The 10,930-nt window shown below is 41.8% G+C and overlaps 1 protein-coding gene across 1 annotated transcript in view; it reads left to right on the top strand.

Annotated features, from left to right (window-relative positions):
• Positions 1-617: 617 nt before the first annotated feature.
• Positions 618-10,930, top strand: part of MYO3B (myosin IIIB) — a 517,685-nt gene continuing 507,372 nt past the window's right edge. The window contains exons 1-3 of the mRNA XM_007944671.2: positions 618-622; positions 1,435-1,618; positions 2,321-2,455. Of these exons, the coding sequence (XP_007942862.2) occupies positions 618-622; positions 1,435-1,618; positions 2,321-2,455 (324 nt within the window). The remainder of the gene's footprint in view (positions 623-1,434; positions 1,619-2,320; positions 2,456-10,930) is intronic.

The raw sequence follows: 10,930 nt of genomic DNA, 5'->3' as shown, positions 1-10,930 counted from the left end.
ACTTTACCAAGCATGATGTCCTTCTCCAGGGATTGGTCTCTTCTGACAACATAACCAAAGTGCTAGAGATGCTGTCTAGCCGTTCTAGCTTCTAAGGAGAATCCTGAAACAAGCAAATGATAGGCAGGAGTTGCTTAACAAGGAAATCTTTCTGGGAGTCAGTGCCTCAGCCCAGGGTGGGTCTGGCCCGGGCTCTTGGGCACTAGATGTAGGCACTTTTGGAGTGTGTGTGCCTGCCAGCTGTACTCTGGATAGACAAGACACCTTCCAGTACCAGATATTGAGGTTTGTCTGCTAACCAGAAGGCTAGTGCCCACCAGCCACTCCTCAGAAGGAAGGTTAGGCAATCTACTTTCTTAGTGATACAACCTCAGAAACCTAAGGAGGGGTTGCTATGAGTAGGGTCTGATTTGAGGGCACATAGCAACAACAACAACAACTGGTTTTCAGTAGTTTTGAAATGCTCCTGTTAGAAAGGATAAGCATAAAAAATGGGTCCCTGTGTGCCAGGTCAAAAGGCTGTATATTAGGAAAAGGCCATCTAGAAAAAGAATTAGAAGTACACAGTGAAATGCCCATGGAAGGTGTAAGTGCTCACCTTGAGTGGACACTAAGCTATGGCGTAGGGATTGAACACCACTGTGGCTCTTTCTGTTGGAACCTGGTGACCCTTCCTTTTGGCTTAGAAGCAGACTGGGCTTGGAACCTTCCATCCAGCCTAGCAAGCAGCAGAACCTGCAGAGGCCTTTTCATGGGATCTATCTTTGGTGACTTTGCTTGCCTGCCAAACTTGCTGCTGGTACAGAAACTCGACAGGGTTGCATCCTTATTAAATATTGCTGAGTCAATGTGAGTTTGCAGATTCTGGTTAACTTCACAGTGGGAAGCCCACACTAGGCTATTGCTGTACGGACATGGCCTGCATTTGGCTAATTTTTATGGGCCCTAGACATGGTCATAGGTGGGTGCTGCACCCTAGAAACCCATACTTTGCACATAGAGTTTGGGGACTGGTTTCCAATGACATTAGGGATCCCGCGGTCATAGGCACAATATCTTGGGAGCAAAGATCTTAGACTTATGGCTTTCAATGACACCCCCTCTCCCTGGCAGCAGCATCACGAATGCCGACTGTGTGGTCACAGCCAGAGCTTGCTCTTTGCCCTTTTACTCATCCTGCAGTGTGTATATGATCTCTACTTTTAGAAACTTGTTTTCCAGCATGTTTCAGAGTCATGTTACTCCTCCACTCTACCTTCTACTCTGATTTCCTTAAGGAGATTTCAAAATCTTTTTTCATCTACCTAAAATATAGAGGAAAACTAAAATGTACTATGAAGTTACTGGTTGAGAAATAAAACTATTCTTGCTTTGAAAGCCCACTGCCCCCAATCCTAGAGTCTGTTGCACATAACAAACTTTTCTCCCCAACAGGAAACATCTGTATGGACTATTTCACTACAATCCCATGATGCTTGGTCTTGAATCACTTCCTGATCCCACCGATACCTGGGAAATTATAGAGACCATTGGCAAAGGCACCTATGGTAAGGTCTACAAAGTGACGAATAAGAGAGATGGGAGTCTGGCTGCAGTCAAAATTCTGGATCCTATCAGTGTAAGTAACCATGGCAAATTATAACCACAACCTGCACTAAACTCTCACCTTGTTTTCCTGGTTCTAGAGATCATTTTCATGAAATCTCAAAATGGGTCATGATTAATCAGCTCAAATGAATAGAAGGGACTTTACTTGGAGTTAAAATTTTCCTTTCACTTTTTATTTCTTGTCCATTTTACTGTTTTTTTTTTTTTTTTTTGACCACTGGGCTTTTCAAAAGTTATCCCCTTGGGAAGAGTGATGCATTAAACTCACATGAGCTTATAGAGGGCCTGGTGTCTCATAAATTACAAAATGACCCAGATTTGTGATATCTCATCTTAGACTGATAGCTTCTTTCAGAGCACTGAACACAGAGGTTATAATGCTATACCCTGTTTTGCATAATGAGATTATTGGTGCCTGGCCTGTGTTGAGTTAGAGTCTCCTTAATTGCTTTGAAAATGCAGACATTTGAAAATAAAGACATTTAGAATGGTATTGTTAAAGATAAAAATAATATAATAGAGACATTTTATTGATACAATAATTAGAAGGTTTTAATTGGTATTTGAATATCCATTGTTAGATATTTCTAAGATATTAAAATTAAAAATACAGAATGAATCTGTTTTAATAAGTGAATACTTAACCATGAGTCATATCTGTAGTACATACTAATTACACTTAATCCAGCATGTATTTTTTCATCCTGTTTAGGATATGGATGAAGAAATTGAGGCAGAATACAACATTTTGCAATTTCTTCCTAATCATCCCAATGTTGTAAAGTTTTATGGGATGTTTTACAAAGCGGATCAGTATGTGGGAGGACAGTTGTGGCTAGTCCTGGAGGTAAGAGGCACCTGTCCACTAATTATCGATTTAAACAGAGGGCCAGGGACAAGCAGATACTTTGTTGCCAGGACAGTGTTTTAACATTTACCTTTGAGGAGTTGGTTCCTCCTGTGGGTCACAGGTACTTTACCAAATGTTATCCTTCTCTGTAGTTCTTATGAGTAGACCTTGTGCTGAAAATGTACATATTTCTCAGTTTTAAAAGTTTAATAATCTTTTCTTCTAATATAGAATGAATACAGGAATGTAATTGGAAATGGTACCTTTCTTCTCTGTACTGGGAACATTTCATAGAAAACATATCACCATCATCAAAAATTGTTAACCTGAAGTTTACTTGGCTTGCTGAACTTTTATTAGCCCATTCATGTCCATTAATCCTCATCTTAGACTGGGTTCCCTGAGGACAGACTCTGAGAGTTGCATGTGAAAGAATTATTGGAGAGTTCTCTGAAGAGATAAGACCTGGAAGTGAGGAAGGCAGGACTGGGCAAGGGGGACACTGAACGTGGTTGCAACAGAGGCCTCAGCCAAGGTCTAAATGAAGAAGAGTTGGGAAGCTGAATTGGAGAGTTGTCCTGAATTGATCTCTTCACCAACCAGAAATTGGCTGGGTGCCACATGTGGGAGGGCACAATGACTTAGGTGAGGCAGTTCCCTTAGCTGAGGGCAACTGCTAGTGAGAGCAGAGCTGGGAGTAGGGGACAGTCAGTATTTCCAGCAGCACTTTTCTAAAAAGGGAATCTGAAGGGAGTCCCATTGTATCCACCAGAGCCCTGCATTTTTCTCCCTGCATTTTATTAGATGGGTATGAATGTATGCATTCTACACATTCTCCACAAACACAACTTTCCATGGGACTAAAATGGCAGAGACACAATAATGAGAATATATAAAATTAGTTTATTAGGATAGGTCTATTGCCTCGTTCACATTAGGCCCACCCTGACTACTGTGGACTCTGTCCCTCTGAACCAGCACATGCCTCCATGCCTGAGGCCACATATATGATCTCGGAGACAAAGACATACTTGCAAGCTTTAAGGGAGAAGTGCCACCAGGAGAGGGCAGCCCATACTTCCTGTGTGGCACCTCTTATCCAAATCTGTCACCAGCTCTAAGAGGCCTGCGCATGGGAGAATATAGACTGGCTGCCATGGTGACCGTGCATAGGGATTTCATTTGTTAATGAAATGTAAAGGGGATAATGTGCAGGGAAATTGGTTTGAACATTTTTTTTCATATCAGTTATCTTTCTCAGAATGTAAAGACATAAGGAGTTTTAGTGGTAATCATCTTTGTGCATTTAGTTAACTGGTCAAGTCACATAACATAATGTCATGTTATCATCTTTTGGTTTTATTTTCCCCTCCCCCCAGGAAAATTACGGATTTTATCTTGCAAAAGAAGCTCTAGAATATTTATTTTAAAATCCCACTTTATTTGGGATTTACAAGGTATTGTTTCTGGAGTGTCTAGTTATATTCTTTTTCAGCTCTCTAAGATCTCCATGTTTTAAACCTTGCTGTAATTTAATAATGGCAGGACCAAAACCCAAAACAAAACCAAACCCACTGCCATTGAGTTGATTCTGACCCCTGGTAATCCTATAGGACAGAGTAGAACTGCCCCATAGGATTTCCAAGGCTATATATCTGTATGGAATCAGACTGCACATTTTCTCCCATTGAGTGGCTGGTGGCTTCAAACTGCTGACCTTTTGGTTAGCAGGCTGAATGCCTGAACCACTGTACCACCAGATCTCCTTTAATGAAAGTACTGTGATCAAGAAATCTTAATTTCTCCTCATCCCTGCTCACCCCCCACCACCACCCAGGTTCAAAAAATGCTCTACATTCAGACACAGAGAATTGGTTCTTCTAGGAATTTTCCAGGATCTAACAGGGACACTTTCTTCTGGTACCACAAGGCAGACAGGTGGGCAGACAGGTACCTGCAACCATCTGGTGAATGTTCTTCCTGATGAGCAGTGACTGGATATCAACCCCTCAGGCAAGGTCATGGCGGCCAGGAAGGGCCACACACAGCCTTGAAAAATGAGATAGAAACGAACTATGAACAGGGCCCTGTGTAAATGCTCTCCTGCCAGCTGTCTCTGGCCTTTTCAGGATGACCATGGGTGAGTAATGAGGCTTCCCTGAGACAGTGAATTATTCATACTGTACCAACATAAAATGCTAACATTTATGACTTTTGCATGTTGTTGGTTCATGCCAAAGTTAGTGGTATGGGGAGCCAGAGCTCTTCATTCTTCTTTCTCAGAAGGGACAGTCTGAGCAGGTTTCTGCATGGACAGGGTGTGAGCAATCATTTACTAGCTCTTACCTCTTGGAGAAACACAGGGCTTCCTAGACTCAGAGCTGGAAGGAACCCCAGCATTTGTTCACTTCATCCCTTTATTGTACATGTGAAGAACAGAGGCCCAGAGAGGGGAAGAAGCATGTCTGTGGTCACATAGCCAGTTATCTGGGAGGATGAGAGGTGAAACCATGCTTCAGGAATTTTCTAGCGGCACGTGCTGCTGTTTGTAATGTTATCTGTTCCATCACTGGAACACAGATGTGGGGTCTGTAGCTGTGAGAACAGCAGTAACTGATTGTGTGTGTGTGTGTGCGCGCACACACACACGGAGCTTCATGACAATAGCAGTCTGACTGTTTTGCTCCCTCTGCAGCTGTTTTAGGAGTGTAGTAGGAGATGCACCCAATAAAATTATGATCTGTTTAATATTGTTCTCCTCATCTAGTATATTGAGATGAAATTTATGTTGCCTTTGCTCTTTCCATGCTGAATGTTATGAAAGGCCCAGTGAGAGGTCATTCCACGGAGCAATTCTAGAGGACAGGAAAATATTATTAATGACCTCATTAAATCACCACAACTCTGAAAAGAAAAGCAAATAAAAATGTCATTTTTGAAATTCATTACTAATTGTTAGCAGAAGGTACACAAAAGCTCTCTTTCATGATAGACAGCTACTATATTAGAGAGATAGGAAAGAAAACATTCATACAATGTAATGTGTTGGAAAATTTTTGGTTAAGTTTTATTCTAAATGAGTATTAAATTTTTAAAAGAATCTATAAGTCCTATTACCTCTTGCCTAAATGAAATATCATAAGAAATTGACCTGTAAAATAAATATCTAAGAAAAAAAATCCTAGTATGTGTTAAGGCATTAGCTACGTTTTCAGTGTCAGACCTTTGGCAGGTAGAAACTATTAATTTCAGCATGAATCAAGTGTTCAACTTAAAAGAAATGGTCTAAGATAGTAGCAAATGAAGTTGTAAGGTCAAAACCAAAAAGACTTAAAATTTAAAACCAGAATTAGCTCTTTAAAATATATTTTTCCCCCAGAGATCGAAGCTGAGTATCTAATACCTAGAACCAGAGCAAAGAAAGATACCTCTGTCCAGTTTTTCTTTTTATGTACGGTTCTAGAAAGTTCAGTTTAGGCTCAAGTCTCATTCAAAGTATTATACATTAAGCTAATTTCACCAATTATATTTTGGTATGAATTAAATTTGTCAAATTAACAGATGAGTGTTTTAGCAGGACTCTGATGGACTGGAACATAGGACTGGTAAGTTTTGATTGACCAGACATGGGTTAGAAAACACTGGAGCATGGAGCACTGGCTCAGAAGCAGGGGCTTTGAGTTTCTAAAATGAGAGTCAGCGCAGTGCTGGGGGTTGGGATGAAGGCACAGAATGCTTGGGAGTGGAGGAAAGAACTTTAAAATACAACAGACTTGCATCTTACATACCAAAACCAAACCAAACTCACTGCCCTCCTGATTCAACTCAGAGCAACCCCTCCTTGTGTTTCCAAGGTGGGATCACCACAGAAGTAGATTGCCCAACCTTTCTTCCGAGGAGCGGCTGGTGGGTTTGAACCACCAGCCTTCTGGTGAGCAGTCAAATAACATTACTTGTGCTATATTTGCTCAGCAAAAGAGAGAATTGAGAAGCTGAATAGTGGAACAGATTGTGCCTGCTGTTCTATTCAATAAGCATGTACCCTAGAGAGAGAGTGAGATGAGGGGTAAGAGTTGGTGTCCACTTGCCTCTCTCATTCTCACCTCACCATTCTGACTGTAACTCTAAGGTTTCAAGTGACATGCTTTCCACTCTTCTAGATACAAGTCAGTGACTTTGCCTAAAACCAGTTTGTGTTAAGTCAGCTCCAAGTCATGGTGGCCCCATGTGTGATAAAGTAAAATTGTGCTCCATAGGGTTTTAAAACCACCAACCTTTTCTTTAACAGTTGAGCGCATTATGACCATTTTCACCACCCAGGGACTTGATGTGAGTTCATCCGGAGGTGCCTTGGAAGAAAGGTCTGGTTATCTACTTTTGAAAAATGAGTCATTGAAAACCCCATGGAGCATAGTTCTACTCTGACATATGTGGGGTTGGCAAGAGTCAAAGTCAACTCAATGGCAACTGGTGACTTTCCCTAGTATTCAATAAAATAAACATGATCTGCCCAACACGGGGGGGAAAATATGCTATTCTGTACTTACTGAGGGGTGGACAGTGGCCAACACCATGTTTCCTAAGGACTGTTCTAGAGTAATTTTGATTATTCTTGATTTTTGCTTTATATTCTCTGTAGGACTCACACCCTTGAAAGATAAAGCCCAGGAAATAAAGAGACACTGGGAAAGAAATTCCTTTAAATTCTTCAGTCTAAGTCAAATCAATAGGTTGGAGCAGAATATTCTTCACAGTTGGAGCTTGGCTAGAATAAAGGTCTGGTGGTTGGGTTGCATTGGCCATTCTGAAATAACGTGGAGGAAAGTTGATGGCTTATTGAGCACAGAACATGTTATTGCTTGAAATTATGACTGCCTTAGCAAATGCACAGATTGTGATTGAATCAATATTTAATGATGTTTTGAAAAATAGATGTGGAACATAAATGATTTTTCTATTTTTCTTGGTTTGGATCAAAATGCTCACTAAATTCTAGATGCATGCAGCTGCCACATTTCCTGAATGCTGAGGGCGTAGGGAGGAACTGCAGGAATGGAGACACACCTCTGTATTTGAAGCTGACGGCTGGCAGAGGGGGCGGAATGAAGGGCTGCGTATGCCAACCCACAGGGGTGGGGCAGGAGGCTTAGTTGCCTTTTTATAATACTAAAGGGATTATTTTGTTTGATGCACATAAGTATAATTCCTTGTCGTGCGTTTACAATGTTCAGCCCATTTCACTGAACATTTCCTCTGGTTAGACAATTATTAGTGGGTACTTTCTTTTTTTATATTCAAGCACCAGAAGTCCTTTCTCTATAACTCACGGGCTGCTCTTTAAAACCTTGCTGGTGGACTTCCCAGCTTCACAGGATAGCTTCCTCTAAAGGTGCCCTGAGCAGTTTAATTAATCGTATGTTTCCATGAACCATGGGAAGTCAGACAGCTTTTAAACTCTGACATTTAGTGAACAAAAAGCACCAGCTGAGTAAGATCCCTTTGTTGTTTTAAAATCCACAGCTGAGTTTTGATCCTACTGACAAAATGGCTGCTCTTAGTCCCTTTACGTGTTCTAGAAGAAAATTTATAAATTGGCTTCCTATGTAAAGAGTTAGGAGCTCTGGTGGCGTAGTGCCTAAGACACTTGACTGCTAACGAGAAGGCTAGCGGTTCAAACCCACCAGCCACTCCTTAGAAGGACCGTTGGGCTATCTATCTACTTCCATAGTGATACTGACTTGGAAACCCAAGGAGGGGTCGCTATGCTATGAGTCAGGGCCGACTCGACAGCACATAACAACAAACAACAACATATAAAGAGTTGCTGAATATACCCCTGTTGCAAAAATGGCCACACTTAAAGGCAGACAGGAGAGACTAAAATGAACTTTCAGGGAAAGTTCCAGGGATGAATTATGTTGGATCATCACCTAGTATTTAATTTAAATTTTCTCTCAGTAGAATTTTAGTAGCACACTTGCAATTCAATGTAGTACTTGTCTCCTGCTATGGGAGACAGGCCTAGGAGTGGTTGTGATGAAGTTGCTACATTGTCTACATTGTCTTGCATTCCCATCACTGCTTTTGTGTTAGAGGATCAAAGAACTTTACTGCTGTTTTCCTTCTTTTCACAATCTCCCTAGACTGTGTCTCTTCCTCACCTTCCATATCCTGTTAGTCGAAACCTCCTGTTGATCCTGTCTCCTAAGAGCCTCCCAAGTCTGTCCTCCTCATACCCATTCCCATGACTCTTGACTGACCCTACTTCCCTGAATTGCTCCAACAGTCTCCTGACGGGTGCCCCAGCTCCTGGCATCTTCCTCTGCTGTCCATCCTCCAGTTTGCTGCCCAAGTCATCTTTCTAGAATGCGGATCTGAACATGGTAACCTCCTGCCTAAAACTTCTCAATGGCTTACTGTTCTCTCTCTAGTGATACATAATGGTATCATGACACGTGTCATGTTTATATTAATAAAGCCCAAACTCCTTTGCTGGGAATACCTGTCATTCCTCATGCCCCACCTTCCTTTCCCATGTCCCTGCCCTGGGTTCCTGGAGCGCTTTGTCGGAACAGTAGCAGGGTATTTAGTACACACACACACACTCACTTTTTCATGCTCCCTTCCTTTCCACAAGATGTTCCTTTTTCCAGGACAACCTTCCTCTTCTGCTGAAAACCCATTAGTCCTTCACACTTATTGTAAATGTTATGTCCTCTGGGAAGATTTCCCAGGTGGGCCCCTCTTCTCTCTACCTCCAGCAGAGTTCATCATTCCTTCTTCTGGGCCACCACGCTACCATAGGCACAGCCTTACTTCCATATCATATACTGTTGTTTATTTATGTGTCTGTCTTCCCGCACTGGGCTGTGAACTACTGGAGAGCAGAGACTGTGTCATATTTATGACTGAGTGATGGGTCATAAACTAGACAATCGCAAACTATGGAGACCAAAGAGGTAACTTTCTTTTTAATAACAACTTAGTTCTTGATTCCTTGGTCTGCCTATAGGAGACAGTTGATTTTGACCTATTCTGAACTTAGTCCAATTCAATTACTTCTTTGGGAAGGGGCAAATTCCAGTGTTTATACTCTTACTTTCACAATCCAATTGAAAGCTGTTATTTGAGGTAAATATTCAGTTTTTTCACCACCTGTCACTTTGTGGCACTACGGTGCCTTGTGTCTTGCTTTGATGACAGGAATTCTGCCACTAGTATTTCAAATATCAGCAAGGTCACCCATGGTGGGTAGGTTTCAGTGCAGCTTCTAGAATAAGACAGACAAAGAAGAAAGGTCTGGCAACTTCTTTCTGAAAATCTGCCAATGAAAACCCTATGGATCACAACAGAATATGGTTTGATATAGTGCTAGTAGATGAGCCTCTATGTTGGCAGGCACTCAATGCACGGTGGCTGCAAGAATGGACTAATGCAGCTCGATGGTTGTAAAGATGGCGCAGGACTGGGCAATGTCTTGTTCTGTTGTTATGGGGCCACCATGAGTCGGAGCCAACTTGATGGCAACTAACGACAACTCAGTTTTTTAGGGCCTCTCCTCTCACTCTTCCCCTTCTCTTCTCTCTGGGAGACATCTGGATCTGGGAACAAGTAAATGCATATTTAAAGCCATGGCAGTGAAGGCATAGACTTCTGAACCCTGTGGTAACCACCAAGTTCTTGTCATGATAAAACTGTGCTGTCTGCCTTTAGTACCACCAATGTCCCTAGTCCTCGACACTCCCTCCTATTGTAAAGCTCTCTCTCTCTGTGAGATGTTCATAATTAGAGTTGAATACATCCAGTGTATTATTATCTTGATAAAGAGTTGCCTTCTTTTAGAAAAGGTGCTAATCTGTGCCCCCTCGATTTTCCTTGCTTAAGAAAAGCCAGTTGACTCAAGCAGCCACAACTCAGGGATCTGCCCACGGTTCACCGGTTAACTCCCAAATTGCAAACAAAGTGCCAGGTGGATGGAGACCTCAGTCTCTAAAGCAGGGTCTTTACCTTTTTAAGGTCGGGAGAATATGGTGAAAACTCTGAAATTTCTCTCCAGAAAAAAATGCAAGATGCATAGTCAACATGCTGCAGTTAAGAACTTTTGATTTTTAGATGGCAAGTAGCAGACCTGAACCTGTAAATTAGCTTCCAGGGTTAGTTTTTAAAGTTACTGTATTATCAAAAATTCATGTATAGTAAAAATTATCCTGATCCCCCTTAAATTGCCAAGAAAGCATAGACACCTGGTTATATGCTCAAATTCCAGTAATACACAGTATATAATAAAGATCAAATATGCAGCTTATTCACTGATCTGCACTGAACACTTTCCCTTGTTACCCTCCGAGAGGGACTGGGTCTCCGGGAGCAAGGTAAGCATGGGTGGGCTTGTGCTTACTCACTGATCTGCACTGAACACTTTCCCTCGTTACCCTCCCGAGAGGGACCGGGTCTCCGGGAGCAAGGTAGGCA

Source organism: Orycteropus afer, unplaced genomic scaffold, assembly GCF_000298275.1.
Source record: "Orycteropus afer afer isolate SDZICR_OR568_19922 unplaced genomic scaffold, OryAfe1.0 scaffold00001, whole genome shotgun sequence".
Taxonomy (NCBI): domain Eukaryota; kingdom Metazoa; phylum Chordata; class Mammalia; order Tubulidentata; family Orycteropodidae; genus Orycteropus; species Orycteropus afer.
The sequence above is the reverse complement of the archived record's forward strand: the minus strand, read 5'-3'. Positions and strand labels throughout refer to the sequence as shown.